Source organism: Anomaloglossus baeobatrachus (assembly GCF_048569485.1).
Source record: "Anomaloglossus baeobatrachus isolate aAnoBae1 chromosome 5 unlocalized genomic scaffold, aAnoBae1.hap1 SUPER_5_unloc_22, whole genome shotgun sequence".
Classification (NCBI taxonomy): Eukaryota; Metazoa; Chordata; class Amphibia; order Anura; family Aromobatidae; genus Anomaloglossus; species Anomaloglossus baeobatrachus.
In genome coordinates, this window is record NW_027441798.1 from 944,749 (window position 1) to 963,494 (window position 18,746).

At 51.0% G+C, this 18,746-nt stretch overlaps 1 protein-coding gene across 1 annotated transcript; it reads left to right on the forward strand.

The window, feature by feature from the left end:
- The first annotated feature begins 1,536 nt into the window (after positions 1-1,536).
- LOC142259017 (oocyte zinc finger protein XlCOF29-like) lies at positions 1,537-2,209 on the forward strand. Its single transcript, XM_075331554.1, has 2 exons — positions 1,537-1,715; positions 1,845-2,209. The coding sequence occupies exons 1-2, from the start codon at positions 1,638-1,640 to the stop codon at positions 2,067-2,069; spliced, it is 303 nt and encodes a 100-aa protein (XP_075187669.1). The 5' UTR covers positions 1,537-1,637; the 3' UTR covers positions 2,070-2,209.
- Positions 2,210-18,746: the final 16,537 nt, after the last annotated feature.

Consider the following 18,746-nt stretch of genomic DNA (forward strand, 5'->3'; position numbering starts at 1 on the left):
ATTATCCTCCTCTGTATTGATTACCCTGCAGAGTTTAGTATCATCTGCAAATATTGAAATTCTACTCCGCATGCACCCAACAAGGTCATTTATAAATATGTTCAAAAGAAGCGGGCCCAATACTGACCCCTGTGGTACCCCACTATGAACTGAGACCCAGTCCGAGTACGTACCATTAATAACCACCCTTTGTTTCCTATCACTGAGCCAGTTTTTAACCCAGTGACACATATTTCCCCCTATCCCCATTATTCTCATTTTATGTACCAACCTTTTGTGTGGCACCGTATCAAAAGCTTTTGAAAAGTCTATATACACAACATCCACTGCATTTCCCTGGTCCAGGCTTGAACTTACCATCATCATACACAAATTTTCAGCGACTTCTGAACAAGACCGATCAGGTCCAAACGTTTATATTTTAAAGTCGCTCAACAAATCTTCTCACCTGAACTTATCAATAAAGAATTCAATAAAGCAAAGATTGAAATAAGAGTCTGAAGGGGTCACATACATATGCAATAATGTTTTACTATAACCGTCCACTGACACCGCGCCTCTGTGTGTGCACGCCAATATAGGAGTACACTGAGGAGCTGATCATGTGACCCCTGACTCCTCCCCTCCATGTGACATCATCACAGGTCCTGTAAGCACAGAGCAGCCATATATCTAGTGTGCGGCTCTGCAGGTGGAGGTAGGTGCAGGGTATTATATATCTAGTGTGCGGCTCTGCAGGTGGAGGTAGGTGCAGGGTATTATATATCTAGTGTGCGGCTCTGCAGGAGGAGGTAGGTGCAGGGTATTATATATCTAGTGTGCGGCTCTGCAGGAGGAGGTAGGTGCAGGGTATTATATATCTAGTGTGCGGCTCTGCAGGTGGAGGTAGGTGCAGGGTATTATATATCTAGTGTGCGGCTCTGAAGGTGGAGGTAGGTGCAGGGTATTATATATCTAGTGTGCGGCTCTGCAGGTGGAGGTAGGTGCAGGGTATTATATATCTAGTGTGCGGCTCTGCAGGTGGAGGTAGGTGCAGAGTATTATATATCTAGTGTGCGGCTCTGCAGGAGGAGGTAGGTGCAGGGTATTATATATCTAGTGTGCGGCTCTGCAGGTGGAGGTAGGTGCAGGGTATTATATATCTAGTGTGCGGCTCTGCAGGAGGAGGTAGGTGCAGGGTATTATATATCTAGTGTGCGGCTCTGCAGGTGGAGGTAGGTGCAGGTTATTATATATCTAGTGTGCGGCTCTGCAGGTGGAGGTAGGTGCAGGGTATTATATATCTAGTGTGCGGCTCTGCAGGTGGAGGTGTGTGAAGATTCCCCATTACTGGGGCAGGCGGCATTAACCCCTTCAGCTCTGAGACTTTCTTGGAGTTTTTTTCTCGCTGATTTCTATGAATCGTGAGGTTTTTGTTCCTTTTCCTCTGATAGATACAGACGCCCCAACTATGAGAGGCCGGAAGTGAGGAAACCCGTCTGCCCTCAGTCCATGGCCCCTTTCTGCCCTCAGTCCTCGGCCCCTTTCTGCCCTCAGTCCTCAGCCCCTTTCTTCTCCCCATTCAGGTCCCTACAATATCGGATCCTCTCAGTGGAGATCTTCTATAGAAGAGAATTCTCCTGATTTCCCCGTGAAGGATGGCTAATGACAGGGACAAGATGGCGGAGAGGATATTACACCTCACCCTAGAGATCCTCTTCCGGCTTACTGGAGAGGTGAGAGATTCTGATGACGTCACATTACATCATTCTTATCTATGGGAATAACAGATGGACAGAACTGGAGAGGTGAGGACTCTGGAAGTGTCTGTAGTGAGATTTATTACTGTGTCTCTCCATAATCAGGATTACACAGTAGTGAAGAAGACCTCTAGTGAGCGCTGTCAGGCCCCTGTGTCTGAGGGATGGGGAAGACCCCTGAGCCCAATCACGGGGCCTCCACCTCACCCCCCGATACATGAAGACATCAATGACCAGAAGATCCTAGAACTCACCTACAAGATGATTGAGCTGCTGACTGGAGAGGTGACACTGCTGGGAATGCTGGGACATTATACAGTAACGCTATGAAGGGATCGGGGGTGACGGTATCATTGTATGTGTCAGGTTCCTATAAGGTGTCAGGACGTCACCGTCTATTTCTCCATGGAGGAGTGGGAGTATTTAGAAGGACACAAAGATCTGTACAAGGACGTCATGATGGAGGTTCCCCAGCCCCTCACATCACCAGGTAATAGACAGGACTAAATACACACGACCTATAATTATCTGTATGTAAGGAATGAATTCAGTCCCTGTATGTGTCTCCTCCAGGTCTATCCAGTAAGAGGACAACACCAGAGAGATGTCCCCGTCCTCTTCTCCCACAGGACTGTAAACAAGAAGATCCCGATGTTCCTCAGGATCATCAGGTAGATGGAGAGAAGGGGCCATGAAATCTCCCCATGATGTGTAGACGGCTGTGAAGGTCTTGTGCTCAGTCTTGTTTTATCCTCCAGTATTATATGTGTTAGACTGCTGAGACCCACACCCCGCAAACAAGACCCTCCCATGTCCGATTAACTACTCCGAGACCAAATTAACCAAAATACAAATTTTATTAGGAGAGCTTTATCAAAATTAAACAACTCTCATCTTTTATTGTGGATGGAGGTCGGTCACAGCACAATTAACCATTATTAATCAATACTTTCAAATGAAACTTTGTGCCAGGCCGGACGTCCGGCGCACTTTAGCTTTCGTAACCGAACAACTGTTTGGCTCAAAACCGCTGTGACTTGAAAAGATTAACCAAAAGATAAAGAGGGAGGGTGGGACAGCAGTGTCCGGATCTCACAAGGTGAGGAGAGACCGGAACCAGGAAGAGGGGGAATATTTATAGGGGAAAGAGTGGGATCATGGGAACATTCCCATTGGATAACACCCCTGGAAGGGGAGGAGGGAGAATCGGACATGAGAGGGAACTTAACCCCTTACTACCAGGGCACAGCAGTCAGGGTGCATTCAGTAAAACACTGACATGCCCTATAGACTGCTGAGACCCACACCCCGCAAACAAGACCCTCCCATGTCCGATTAACCACTCCAAGACCAAATTAACCAAAATACAAACTTTATTAGGAGAGCTTTATCAAAATTAAACAACTTTCATCTTTTATTGTGGATGGAGGTCGGTCACAGCACAATTAACCATTATTAATCAATACTTTCAAACAAAACTTTGTGCCAGGCCGGACTTCCGGCGCACTTTAGCTTTCGTAACCGAACAACTGTTTGGCTCAAAACCGCCACGGAGGAGCAGAGGCCCTAGACTGTGCTCCGACCCCCACCCATAAAGAACAAAGCCTGCTCAATACCATCGTGCGGCGGGAACCGAGGTCATTTCACCCGGCGTGAATGACGAGGACCACTGGAGTTAAGGCAGACCGGCAATCTTCACAACTTCAGGTATAACTTGAGCCCATATGAGACCCCTGATGCCTCTCCGATTCACCTCGAAGCCACGAAAGCCAAATATCGGAGTGGCCCAGTAACCAAATTACAGACTTAGCCGCGCCTAAAAGGAAAAAACTGTTAGTGACACGTATACAATAAGGCAAACCTGTTTAAGTAATTGATTAAAGAAGCAATAATTCCGGACTAATATATTTCGCAAAACATGCAGAACACCACCGGCCTATGCATTGGGCAATCCCGCCCAAGCGGCCTCAGTCGCCGCCCCTATCCAAAGGAGTGAGTACCAAACTCGCTGGCGGGCAGACCCAGAAACGTTAAACATTTACGAAAAACCGCTAAGAATTGGAATCTCGTCAGAGGGGAACCGTCTTCATGGACTAGAATGAAGAGTTACCATGGCGCAAAGTGATGTAGTTACGGATCAGTCTAACAGGGCACACTGGGCCAGGAATAGAAACAAAAATAACCAGCAGCCATTCAGGGTTTCATCAGTCTTAGATTGCCGAATTCGTATCCTTAAACCCCCATTACCCGATGTGATGTCGTCGTGCCGAAGGCCCCCGTGGGTGCCTCCGGCAGGAGAAAGCAACTCACCAATGCGCAATGCGCCAAAAAGGCTATAGCAAAAGAAGCAGAGAAAAGAGCAGACTCGAAAGGAGGAGGACAAACGGCAGAGATGTGTCCGATGACACTAGGAAGAAGGCTAAAAGAAACCAGTCTTCTGCGCTCCCTTCTAGGCTGCCCCCTGCCCCACGCCTTAACTGCTTGTTGGACTATTAAAAATTTAGTAATGCCCAGCCAACCTCGTAGTTTGAAATGGAAAGCAAGCCCCGACCGCTAGTACAGGTGATACAGGTACTGGCAGGTAACATCCAATCTGGCAGAATCAAATGTAGAAACCGTGTAATTTGCTGCGAAAAAACTAACCATTCCGCCCATGCCTTACCGTAAGCAGCCGGGGCCCCTGAAGACGTCACCAACGGCATCAGCTGCATTCCAACAGATCCCATATGCTGTGTGGGCACGATATTCCCTCTGTTTGGGCGAAAGGACAGAGCTGTCGGAACTTCTGAAATTGAAAATGGGAAAGTGAGTCGGCGATAGTGTTGCACCTGCCAGGCACATGGCGAGGCTGGAACCAAATATTGAGCTCAAAACTTGAAGCACAAAAATTTAAGTAATTTTATAACTGGCAAAGAGGATGAAGTCAGGTGATTTATCGCGTGCACCACCCTCATGTTGTCAGTCCAGAATCAAATCCGTTTATTTCTGAAGGGCGGGCCCGAGATCGCGACCGCTGTCACAATGGGGAATAAATCGAAGAGAGTTAGATTGGACACGAGACCATTGGCGTGCCAAGATTGGGGCCAATGCTCAGCACACCATTGAACACCGGAAATAACACCAAAACCCAACGATCCAGATGCGTCGGAAAAGAGTGATAGCTCTTCATTCGAGACAAAGTTATCCTAGAAACAAGTTTGCCTATTGCACCTGGATAGGAAATCGTTCCAAATGAACAAATCAGCCCATAGGCGGGATGTAATCCTGGTACGGAGATGGGGAAGCCAAACGCCTTTTGTAGCCAGTGATAACCTCTGGAAAAAACTCGATCGATTGGCATGACGAGACAGGCAATACTAGAAGGCCCAAGAAAGATTGCATCTGACGGAGGGTCACTCTACGGACCGAACAAAACCCCATGATCAGTGAGCGCAGCTTCAATACCTTGTCATCTTGGAGACGAAAAAACCATCGCGTTTGAATCTATCTCAATACCAAGAAAAGAAAGGACCGGCAAAGGACCGACTGTTTTTTCCTTTGACAACGGGACACCGAATCTTGACATCAAGCTGCAAAACGTATGTAATAGAAAGTGGCAGTGAGTGGAATCTTGGGGGCCAACAAAAAGAAGTCATCAAGATAATGAGTAACGGATTGAGAACCGGATTCAACTTGTACAACCCATTCCAAAAAAGATCTAAATAGCGCAAAATAGGAACAAGAGATTGAGCATCCCATAGGAAGGCACGTATCGTAGTCATAACAACCGTCTCCAAAACATCCCAACAATTGGTAGCAATCAGGGTGGACCGGGAAGAGGCGAAAAGCCGACCTAATATCTGACTTGGCCATCAGCGCCCCCGGTCCCACTTGCCGAACTAAACCCACATCTTTTTCAAAAGAGACCCACGTGACTGATGTGTCCAATTCAAGTATACCATCGTTGACGGATGAACCTCTCGGGTGAGACAGGTGATGAATTAGACGGAATTTTCCTGTTTCCTTCTTAGGAATGATCCCAAACGGAGACACCCGAAAGTTGTAAAAAGGTATCACCTTAAAGGGTCCCTTAAACCTGCCTTTATCTAACTCGCTGTTTAGTTTATCAAGCAAAACCTCATGGAGTTCCGTCGCAGACTTTAGATTCCGGACAAAAATGGGTTGTCTGTTAAGGTTAAAAAGGGGGTAAAGAATCCAAAAGTGAAGCCGAAGCGCAGCTGAGCTGCCGCCTCTTTATTGAGGTACCGATCAAGCCACGGCCCCGTCTCTGATGCGCTCACTGGTGTCTCGATTTTCAGGTGAATTTGACGACTTTGTTGGCAATTTTGCCGAAGGCGGGAGCATTTTTCTGCTGCATGGGGGCCTCCGCAGGTAGAGCATTCAAGCTTATATGTGCAGAGACCAAAGAATTGGCAGTGCCGCTGGGTCTACGCACGGCCACTGAACTGGAACCGACAGAGCTGCCAGGGGCCGCGACATGAAAGGGGACTTTAGGAGTCATCATAAAGCACAACCAGGAGTCCGTAGCTTTAACCCCCCCCCACCCTAAGTGTGGTTGATGGGCCAGACGACGCCTGAAATCTTCGTCATAACGCCATCACGCAGCCCGCCGTGCGCTTTGTACACGTTATATATGGAGTCAACATATATAAAAAGCTCAGGACAACGGTCAGGATGTTTCTGACCCATGGACACCCTAATACGAAAAAAGGCTTGCAGCCAATTATTAATAGTTTTTGCAACCCTGGGTTTTTTTTGTTTTTTTTTTAAAAGGCCGTTCAGCAGAACCCTCTCCTTGTCTACAGTAAATTGATCAGTGGAAACAAGCGACCAAATGTCTATATAATCATTTGCCCAAAATTTTTTTTTTTTTTCTTTCTTTTTTTTTTACAGTCTCTGGGTCAAGGTGAGAGCCTAAGGGGGGGGGGGGGGGGGTCGGTACCACAAAAGAATGTATCCTTATGTATATCAGCCCTAGGAGGGGACTCGTATCTCTTTTCAGGTTGATTTCAGAATAATAAAGGGTTAACCCGAATTTCTAATTTTTTTTTTTTTTTTTTTACTCGGGGTATTTAAATGGGCTAACAGAGCTTTTAATGACATAGCTGTAGTATCGGCACCTCCCCAAGCCCCAGAATAATTGTACTCACCGACCGCTGGAGCATCCGTGGGATTCACCGATATATGTTGAGCCGCTACCAATCCGGCGGCATGTGGTTGAGCCACATAGGGTTCGGCATCTCTCTGGCGGCATGATCTGCGACGAGAGTGCCTGCTGGATGTCCTGGAGTCGTCGGATGAATCAGCCGTGGTTGATGGCGAACGCCATCCTGATGACCGAGACCGACGGCTTCTGCGAGAGGATGTGGACCGTCGCTCAGAATAGGCAGAGCGGCGATCGCGATCCCTACTGGATCGCCTGCGTCTATATAGGCTACGGGAATGCGAGGAGTCAGAGGAGTCGGAGGCAGCGGAGCGGTGTCCGCGCCCAGGCGTCGCCTACCATGGGCCGTGCTTCCAGCACCCGCTGCATCGTTGACAGGGAGGACCCGGGGTAAGTTCTGCAGCTCCGGGGGCAAGGCCGACACTGTATGTGATGTGTGAGGCAAGGCTATCCCCTCTGGTGCCGCTGGGGGCAATGCCAGCACCTGCGGAGCAACAGGATGCAAAGCCATCCCAACAGTAGCTGCAGGAGCAGCAAGCGGCAAAGCCGTCACCGCAGCTGCTGCAGGAGCCAGAGCCATCACTGTTGCAGCCGCAGGGGGCAAAGTCATTCCCCCACTCATGTCCATGTGTTGAAGAGACAACTGGGGAGATAACATTGTAGTTGAGGGAGCAGCTGCCCCCACCCTGCCTGCTTCTCCATTAGTGCATTGTGGCAGGGGAGGTAAGAGTAGATAATTGCATACTACTAGCAAACTCCTCTGCTGAGGAGGATCTGCAGCTATTATTTCCTCCCATGGCCGTGTGTGGGGGCGCTATTACAGGTGGAGTGTTGGGCTGAAGCAGCAAGGATGGCGTTAAGCCTTGCCTCCGGAGCGCAGGGATTTGATTAATTAATTACAGCGGTGCCGCTTTGCCTGTAGGACAGGAGAGGCTTGCGGCCGCCGCGCGTGTTACTGTGGTTGGGCGTGTGGGCGTTACTGAGCGGGGGAACGTGCACGGCACGCACGTGATTCGCGCGCACGTGGGGCGCGCGCCCGCCCCACGCGCGTGCGCAGTGTGTGACTCAGACGCTCCGGCGGGCGGCTTAGACAAGCAGGCCGCCTGCCGGCCGGAGTTTGCGTCTGAGCCTCAGGAGGAGTGGAACGCTGCTCACCTATAATAGCAGCAAGCCACGCGTCACCCTCCCTCCTGATCCTGTCCCTGACAGCCTTGTCCAGCATGTCAGCCATCTCTCACCGGGAACGACAGCAGCGTCCGGATCTCACAAGGTGAGGAGAGACCGGAACCAGGAAGAGGGGGAATATTTATAGGGGAAAGAGTGGGATCATGGGAACATTCCCATTGGATAACACCCCTGGAAGGGGAGGAGGGAGAATCGGACATGAGAGGGAACTTAACCCCTTACTACCAGGGCACAGCAGTCAGGGTGCATTCAGTAAAACACTGACATGCCCTATATACTTGTGTAATGAGAGCGGTGGAGATGGCAGGATTAGGAGAGATAAGAGCTTTGATGATTCCATTTAGTCCTCGTTCACACTACTGTATTTTCAGTGCTGTCCATAAAATAAAACAACGTCTCGCCCTCAGACCATTGTTATTGGATGTGGCAGTGCAGATGGGGGATTTTTCTTTCTCGCTGACTGAATCTGCGTGTGAGAATAATGCCAGCATCCTTTAGTGTCTTCCATAAATCGGATGAGACTCGTCCATTCAGGTCTGTGTGTGCCGCCCCCACGCCTGTAGCAGCCGGGCTGCTCGGATCCGACCCCTCTGTGTGGCTCGAGAGATCCTCCGGACCCGGGGGTCACGCGGACACGCCAAATGAAAAGGGGGACGTAGTTGTACGGTCTTGGCCGTATTAAGTTTGTGACGCCACCCACTGTGGGTGGTGAAGTGGGACACCACCGCTGCAGTTGTGGGGCACCCGGGGGAGATGTAGTGGCAGCTTGATGTTAAACACTCCATGGGTAGGGATGGTTGCCCCGGGACCCAGTGTCTCTGTGCAGGGTGTGGCGATGGCAAGGGATTGCGCGCCCGGACGTAACAGGGGATGTTTGGTTACTCATAGTTAAATGAATCACACGAGTCTTTTGGTAAACCAAGGTTCTGGTGGCCGGCCGCCGCGGCCAGTTGTACTCTGGTCCCCCACCTGGGCTGGTGGTCGCCGTCTTTTCCTCTGCACTAGTTTTGCTGTGTGTTTTTGACTTCCCGGTATGGAACACGGCAGTCCGCTCCTGGCTTTTTGTGTACCTGAGGAGCTGTGCCCGCTGACGCTGACCCGTGGGATCTATGGGCCCTGTCGGTTGCCCTATCCCTCTCTGTGGGTGGTTGTCTGCTTTTGGGACTTTGGTTGGGACAGGACCTATAATCCTGCCTTCAATCGGTTGATTAGCCAGGCCGTTAGTTCCGGTCCTGGCTCCAGGGTCCGAGTACCCCCTCTGTGCACGGTTTCCGGGTCGGGTCTTTGGTGTCGGTACCGGCGGGCTCCAACCCTGTCCCGCTCCACCTTGGATCTTCGGCTGCCGTCTTCCCATCGCCTGCCGACGGAGACCACCGTCTGCCACCTAGCCAAGGTACCAGGGCTCCAACCCTGGCACCATTCAACTTGAACGTCTCCTCCACTGGAGCTACACCTAGCCCCAGCCTCCACTCCTCTCAACTTGAACTCCAAACTAATCTGCTTGCTTTCCCGCCCCAGGCTGTCTAGACCTCTAGGTGGGCGTTCCCTAACCACCTGGTACCGCCCACTGGTGTGCCTGTCTTGCCCTGAGGGGGTTGACTAGGGTTTCAGGTCGGTTGTATGTAACCCTGTGAGGGATGGTGTAATGCGGGGGCCTATATGTGACTACCTGGTTTTGCCAGGGCGTCACCTTCCCCCTTGGTTTAATACAGACTGTCCGCGGGCTGTCCGACCACTAACATTTATTTAAGTGGAACTGGAAAATAGAAAAAGGAACAGTTTAGAAGTATACTAACATTATGTACATTGTTTTTTCTTCCCTTACGGGAGGCACATGCTTAAACGTTTCACATTTAAAACCAAAAGGTTTTAGTACTGTGTTAGCCAGTTGAAAAATTATTGATTGCTCTCAGTGAGAGAAACAAAATTAAAATTTTGTAGTTGTGATACCTTTTAATGGCTAACTAAAATAAAATGATGTTACAAAGCAAGCTTTCGAGACATCTCAGGTCTCTTCCTCAGGCATGGTATGACAAAATATCTAAAGAAACACAAATGTATACACAAAACAGGGCAGAGGGATGCATGGTAAAAGGACATTTAAATAAACAAACACTGACCTTAAGGACATGTCCAACACAGCGACAACGTCGTCGCTGCTAAGTCACCATTTTCTGTGACGTAGCAGCGACCATCGCTGTGTGTGACATCCAGCAACGACCTGGCCCCTGCTGTGAGGTCGCCGCTCGTTGCTGAATGTCCTGGTTCATTTTTTGCTCGTTGCTCTCCCGCTGTGAAGCACACATCGCTGTGTGTGACAGCGAGAGAGCGACGAACTGAATGTGTAGGGAGCCAGATTCTGGCAGCCTGCGGTAAGCTGTAACCAAGGCAAATATCGAGTAACCAAGGGAAGCCCTTTCCTTGGTTACCCGATATTTACCTGGGTTACTAGCGTCCACCGCTCTCACGCTGTCAGTGCCGGCTCCCTGCACACGTTGCCGGGAGTACATATTGGGTAAATAATCAAAGCGGTTTGCTTATTAACCTGATGTGTACTTTGGCTAGGAGTGCAGGGAGCCAGCGCTAAGCGGTGTGCACTTGGTAACTAAGGTAAATATCGGGTAACCAAGGAAAGCACTTCTCTTGGTTACCCGATATTTACCTTGGTTACCAGGATGGAAACTGTCCTATTTCCGTTACATAGATGACATCTTAATAATCTGGACAAAATCTGAGCAAGAGCTTCTAAAATTCCATGAAAAATTCAATGCGTTTCATCCAACGATAAACTTGACATTGGACCACTCCAAAAACAGAAATCAACTTCTTGGATACCACCATAAAAATTCAAAATGGCTCAATCCAGACATCAGTGTATTGGAAGCCTATTGACCGTCCCACATACCTCAGATGGGACAGTTTCCATCCCAAACACATTAAAAAGTCCATTGTCTACAGCCAGGCCCTCCGATATAATCGTATCTGTTCCAGCCCAGCAGACAGGGATGAACACTTAACCCATCTTAAAAAGACATTTTTAAACCAAGGCTATCACCCCACCTCCATTGATGATCAGATCATTAGAGCCACAAGGACCCCTAGAAGTGAATTGCTTCAATACAAACAAAAAGAGGAAAACAGTCGAGTACCTCTGGTGGTGACCTACAACCCACAGCTTGAGGTACTGAGAAGAACGGCCAAGAAACTTCACCACATTCTTCACAAGGACAACCGGCTAAAAACAATATTCAAAGATCCTCCATTGCTGTGCTACAGGCAACCTCCTAATTTAAGGAGCATCATGATCCGAAGCTCAATGCCCTCAGACACACCAAGAGGAACTTATCCTTGCAATGTAAAGAGCTGCAAAACCTGCACTCATGTAGAGACCAAAGACCGGATACAGATCCCTAACACACAGAAGGACTATAAGATTCCTGGGACATTTACATGTTCCTCTTCCAACGTGGTGTACTTAATCCTGTGCACTATACAGTTAGGTCCAGAAATATTTGGACAGTGACACAAGTTTTGTTATTTTAGCTGTTTACAAAAACATGTTCAGAAATACAATTATATATATAATATGGGCTGAAAGTGCACACTCCCAGCTGCAATATGAGAGTTTTCACATCCAAATCGGAGAAAGGGTTTAGGAATCATAGCTCTGTAATGCATAGCCTCCTCTTTTTCAAGGGACCAAAAGTAATTGGACAAGGGACTCTAAGGGCTGCAATTAACTCTGAAGGTGTCTCCCTCGTTAACCTGTAATCAATGAAGTAGTTAAAAGGTCTGGGGTTGATTACAGGTGTGTGGTTTTGCATTTGGAAGCTGTTGCTGTGACCAGACAACATGCGGTCAAAGGAACTCTCAATTGAGGTGAAGCAGAACATCCTGAGGCTGAAAAAAAAGAAAAAATCCATCAGAGAGATAGCAGACATGCTTGGAGTAGCAAAATCAACAGTCAGGTACATTCTGAGAAAAAAGGAATTGACTGGTGAGCTTGGGAACTCAAAAAGTCCTGGGCGTCCACGGATGACAACAGTGGTGGATGATCGCCGCATACTTTCTTTGGTGAAGAAGAACCCGTTCACAACATCAACTGAAGTCCAGAACACTCTCAGTGAAGTAGGTGTATCTGTCTCTAAGTCAACAGTAAAGAGAAGACTCCATGAAAGTAAATACAAAGGGTTCACATCTAGATGCAAACCATTCATCAATTCCAAAAATAGACAGGCCAGAGTTAAATTTGCTCAAAAACACCTCATGAAGCCAGCTCAGTTCTGGAAAAGTATTCTATGGACAGATGAGACAAAGATCAACCTGTACCAGAATGATGGGAAGAAAAAAGTTTGGAGAAGAAAGGGAACGGCACATGATCCAAGGCACACCACATCCTCTGTAAAACATGGTGGAGGCAACGTGATGGCATGGGCATGCATGGCTTTCAATGGCACTGGGTCACTTGTGTTTATTGATGACATAACAGCAGACAAGAGTAGCCGGATGAATTCTGAAGTGTACCAGGATATACTTTCAGCCCAGATTCAGCCAAATGCCGCAAAGTTGATCGGACGGCGCTTCATAGTACAGATGGACAATGACCCCAAGCATACAGCCAAAGCTACCCAGGAGTTCATGAGTGCAAAAAAGTGGAACATTCTGCAATGGCCAAGTCAATCACCAGATCTTAACCCAATTGAGCATGCATTTCACTTGCTCAAGTCCAGACTTAAGACGGAAAGACCCACAAACAAGCAAGACCTGAAGGCTGCGGCTGTAAAGGCCTGGCAAAGCATTAAGAAGGAGGAAACCCAGCGTTTGGTGATGTCCATGGGTTCCAGACTTAAGGCAGTGATTGCCTCCAAAGGATTCCCAACAAAATATTGAAAATAAAAATATTTTGTTTGGGTTTGGTTTATTTGTCCAAATACTTTTGACCTCCTAAAATGTGGAGTGTTTGTAAAGAAATGTGTACAATTCCTACAATTTCTATCAGATATTTGTGTTCAAAACTTCAAATTAAACGTTACAATCTGCACTTGAATTCTGTTGTAGAGGTTTAATTTCAAATCCAATGTGGTGGCATGCAGAGCCCAACTCGCGAAAATTGTGTCACTGTCCAAATATTTCTGGACCTAACTGTATGTCCTTTTGGGGGCCTCTATGTTGGAGAAACAGGAGTCTAACAGGAGACTAAGGCGGGCTTTGCACACTGCGACATCGCAGGTGCGATGTCGGTGGGGTCAAATTGAAAATGACGCACTTCCGGCATCGCATGCGACATCGCAGTGTGTAAAGCCTAGATGATACGATTAACGAGCGCAAAAGCGTCGTTATCGTATCATCGGTGCAGCGTCGGCGTAATCCATGATTACGCTGACGCGACGGTCCGATGTTGTTCCTCGCTCCTGCGGCAGCACACATCGCTGTGTGTGAAGCCGCAGGAGCGAGGAACATCTCCTACCGGCCTCACTGCGGCTTCCGTAGGATATGCGGAAGGAAAGAGATGGGCAGGATGTTTACATCCTGCTCATCTCCGCCCCTCCGCTCCGATTGGCCGCCTGCCGTGTGACGTCACAGTGACGCCGCACGACCCGCCCCCTTAACAAGGAGGCGGGCCGCCGGCCACAGGGACGTCGCACGGCAGGTGAGTGTGTGTGTGAAGCTGGCGTAGCGATAATTTTCGCTACGCCAGCTATCACCACATATCGCTGCTGCGACGGGGGCGGGCACTATCGCACTCGGCATCGCAGCAACGGGCTGCGATGTCGCAGTGTGCAAAGCCCGCCTAAGAGCAAGGATGAGATCTCACCGCCACAATAACAGACAAAAAAAACAATTACCTGTGGCTAAACATTTCTGCTGTGCTCCAGGACACAACATAAACCACATGAAAATTGTCATATTAAAAGGCAAATTCAGATCACAGAGCTATCGCATGGTCTGGGAATAGAAATTCATCACAATGTTTAACTCTTTGGACACAGGACTCAACCTCTCAAGAGGATTTATGACTCATTATAAAATCTGAGGAGTCTGCTCCAGAGACTGCTAGAGCACCATGCCTCTGATCCTACATAGATATTGGGACAATAAAACTCACACCACTAATCAAAGCTAATTAAAGGTACCGTCACACTAAGCAACATTGCTAGCAACATCGCTGCTGAGGCACAACTTGCTAGCGATGTTGCTTAGTGTGACATCCAGCAACAACCTTGGCCCTGCTGTGAGGTCGCTGGTTGCTGCTGAATGTCCTGGGCCATTTTTTAGTTGTTGCTCTCCCGCTGTGAAGCACACATCGCTGTGTGTGACAGCGACAGAGCAACAACTAAATGTGCAGGCAGCAGGTAACCAAGAAGCCCTTCCCTTGGTTACCCGATATTTACCTTCGTTACCAGCGTCCGCCGCTCTCAGCTGTCAGTGCCTGCTCTCTGCACACGTAGCCGGAGTACACATCGGGTAATTAACCCGATGTGTACTGTGGCTAGGTGTTCAGGGAGCCAGCGCTAAGCGGTGCGCTGGTAACCAAGGTAAATATCGGGTTGGTTACCCGATATTTACCTTAGTTACCAAGCACAGCATGCTTCCACGTGTAGCGACGCTCCAGCGATCCCTGCCAGGTCAGATTGCTGGTGGGATCGCTGGAGCGTCGCTTAGTGTGACATCTCACCAGCGAACTCCTAGCAACTTACCAGCGATCCCAACAACGATACAACCTGATAGGGATCGCTGGTATCGTTGTTGGGATCGCTGGTAAGTTGTTTAGTGTGACTGGGCCTTAAGGATTCACTCTCTAAGCTCAGTGTTTGTTTATTTAAATGTCCTATTACTATGCATTCCTCTGCCCTGTTTTGTGTATACATTTGTGTTTCTTCAGATATTTTATCATACCATGCCTGAGGAAGAGACCTGAGATGTCTCGAAAGCTTCCTTTGTAACATCATTTTATTTTAGTTAGCCATTAAAAGGTATCACAACTACAAAATTTTAATTTTGTTTCTCTCACTGAGAGCAATCAATAACATTTAAAACCGGGACGGGACGGACCGGGTCCTTCTCACCTCACCCCCAACCAAAACAACCTGCCCCCTGGTGCCACCGCTAAGCACTGGTGCGCACCCTTTGCCCAAGTCCAGGACAGGTTTGGGTGTTGCCCTTACGGGTCCGGTAAAAAGTTCCTTACCCGGCAGTCTTTTGTCACGGGCCCCAAGTCCGGGACCCCTGGTCTGGAGGGTAGTTGTGGCACCCTGGACAAGCCAGGGGCCACAGGTAACAACACACACACACCCCCACCCCCAGCAGTTCACAGCAGACATCCCCAGTGAGACCTGATTTCTTCCCCCGGGTTCAGTCAGACACACCAGGTGGGCGGAGTCGGGGAGATGGAGACGCCCACCCAGGAGACTGGCTGGCCTGAGGCAGGAAACAAGTTCAGACACGTCCAGGCAGAGGAAGAGAGAGGAGGTCTGCAGAGAGGCAGACACAGACTGGGGCCTAGGTCAGAGCTTAGGTCCCTCGTGTAGCCAGTGGGGCAGACGGTAGTGGCCGTCGGTGAGAGAGCCGGGAAGACAGTCTTGGTGGAACCGTAGGTAGCCGGGGCTGGGCGGTGGCCCACCGGTACTGAACTGGGGAGCCAGCTGGAAACTGGAGCGCAGGAGGAGCGTACACGAAGGGGAAGGAAAGGACTTACACTACCAACCTGGGGTCAGGGGAGAAACAACCGCAGCCGCCTGTGGGACCCGTCCATCCAGCCGTTTGTTTGACCAGAGACTCTGTGTGAATTACTGGCTGAGTGAGTACCACCGTGCCGTGCGGCACAGCGCTGCCCCCGCGACCCTGCACCTCACCGGGCCCCGGGACAACCAACCCCCTACCCACGGAGGGGAGAAACAACAACTACACTGCTCCCTGTCATCGCTCCCGGGATCCCCGTCCAGAGCAGCGGTGGTGTCACAACCTCACCACAACCGTGGGTGGCGTCACGGACAATCAATCCCCAAATCCAAACCCCCTTTCACTCACGGGCGAGGAGCGCCGCTCGAGTCCCCGGATCCGGCCCACCGCTCGAGCCACCACCGAGCAGCAGCAGTAGCCGGACCCGAGCAGTGGGTGAGCGCAGCGTCATCCTCCCCGCCCGCGACATAGTCACCGGTCTCTTTAGCGACTGGGCCTTTGCCTACTCTACTGTAGGCCCTTCCACCAAGCAGCCTCTCCACCCATCTTCACCCACTTCTTCACATCGAGGGCGAACCGCCCCCTTTCTTTGCAGTGCCGGTGTACGAGACCATTTCTCCGGGCTCCAGGTCTCGGTCTGGGTGGCCAACAGGCAGATGAGGGGCCACATCTCTCTGGGAGACAAAGATTTCGGCCTCCAGGCCCTGCTCATATATGAAGCCCCATCCTCTCCAGGCATCGAAGTGTCGGCCTTGCCCTTGATAGGTTGGACCCTGCACCCGGTAGGTGGTGTTCCTGAGGTGGTCTTTCTCGGTGTATGTCCGGGACAGCACCCCCGCCTTTCTTTTCTCCCGGTCCGCGATCTCCTTCTTTAGCTGGCGCTGCTGCCGCTCCCAATACGGAGCGCTGGCCTCGTACTCCGTTTCCACCTGCACGGGGGCCGAGCCCAGCCGGACACCCTCCGTGCCGGCTACGACCGGCACCACTGACAATGGAGGGCTCCGCTGTGTCATGGCCCGCTCTGCTACCCTTCAGGTGTATCCCGGCTGCACCTCAGCCAGGATCGGGAACTGGGGAGCGGTCGGCATCTCAGCCGCTGCTGACTTCCGGTCGGGCGCCGCCTCTGCTACGGCCGGGCGGACTGCCAGGGTTGTCGTCTTTGAGTGCACTGCCTTCTCCGGGGCCAGGAGTTTTGTCATCGGGGTTGCGGCCTGGCTCGGGACCGGAGGGGATGTCTTCCGGGCCTCCGTCTGGCATGGAGCTGGTGCGGGTGGCGAGGCGGTGACGTGCTCGCGGCCTGAGGATTCCACTGGCGGGTCCTTACAGGCAGATGGCACGGGTACCGCTGTTGCTGTTGCTTGTGGCAGCGGACCGAGTGGGGTGTCGGCTACAGGTACAGTCAGCGAGGGAGGCGACGTGGTGGAGAGGGGCAGACCGGGCCCCTCGGCCTGGTGGGCCGGTCCCAGTGGGACATAGGGGCGTGGGTCGCTTACCCGCTCCTCCGAGGTCGCCTCCACTTCACGAGCCCGAACGGCTGCAGCCAGCTCCACCATCTCGGACGTCCATCGCTTCAGCAGGAACGTGGCCTGAGCTTGGATTCTGCGGCACATTCGGTGTGTCTGGGCTTCCACCCAGTCGGCTGTTCCAGGCACGGGTTCCTCCACAGTTGACTTGCCAGACCGCTCAGCCATCTTTCTCTGGCGGTGTCCAGGAACAAAAGGGTAGCAGAGTCCTAGCAGTTCTGCCCTTTATCTGCTCGGGTCACATGCTGCAGACTCTTCGCCCACCCCCCATTGGTCTTTTTGCAAGCACCCTCTTGTGCGGCAGGTCAGTTTTGTTTTCGGCCTCAGGGTGTTGTTTCCTTCCGGCCTAGTTCCCAGGGGGAGGGGCTTCAGCTTCGCGCCCTTTCTCGGGCGAGAAGACTCTGGGCTGTAGTTTTTCGCGCCTAAAAATCACCACTGACTGTCCAAATCATGGCGCACTTCCACCAGGTAGGTGGATGGGTTACAATCCTGTTCGTGACGCCAGTTTTTAGGGTGTGCCGCCCACACGCCTGTAGCAGCCAGGCTGCTTCGATCCGGACCCGCTGTGTGGCTCGAGGGATCCTCCGGACCCGGGGGTCAAGCGGACAAGCCAAATGAAAAGGGGGACGTAGTTGTACGGCCTTGGCCGTATTAAGTTCGTGACGCCACCCACGATGGGTGGTGAAGTGGGACACCACCGCTGCTGTTATGGGGCACCCGGGGGAGATGTAGTGGCAGCTTGATGTTAACCCCTCCGTGGGTAGGGATGGTTGCCCCGGGACCCAGTGTCTCTGTGCAGGGTATAGTGATGGCAAGGGATTGCACGCCCGGACGTACCAGGGGATGTTTGGTTACTCACAGTTAAATGAATTACACGAGTCTTTCGTTAAACCAAGGTGCTGGTGGCCAGCCGCCGCGGCCGGTTGTACTCTGGTCCCCCACCCGGGCTGGTGGTCGCCGTCTTTTCCTCTGCACTAGTTTTGCTGTGTGTTTTGACTTCCCGGTATAGAACACGGGAGTCCACTCCCGGCTTTTTGTGTACCTGAGGAGTCAAGCCCGCTGGCGCTGACCCGTAGGATCTATGGGTCCTGGCGGTTGCCCTATCCCTCTCTGTGGGTGGTTGTCTGCTTTTGGGACTTTGGTTGGGACAGAACCTCTAATCCTGCCCTCAATCGGTTCATTAGCTAGGCCATTGGTTCCGGTCCTGGCTTCAGGGTCCGAGTACCCCCTCTGTGCACGGTTTCCGGGTCGGGTCTTTGGTGTCGGTACCGGCGAGCTCCAACCCTGTCCCGGTCCACCTTGGATCTCCGGCTGCCATCTTCCCATTGCCTGCCGACGAAGACTACCGTCTGCCACCTAGCCAAGGTACCAGGGCTCCAACCCTGGCACCGTTCAACTTGAACTTCTCCTCCGCTGGAGCTACACCTAGCCCCAGCCTCCACTTCTCTCAACTTG

Bases quoted from the DNA above. Each gene is read 5' to 3' on its own strand.
- LOC142259017 (XM_075331554.1), top strand. From the start codon at position 1,638: ATGGCTAATGACAGGGACAAGATGGCGGAGAGGATATTACACCTCACC. The intron at 1,716-1,844 runs GTGAGAGATTCT...CTCCATAATCAG, and splicing joins TCTTCCGGCTTACTGGAGAG to GATTACACAGTAGTGAAGAA.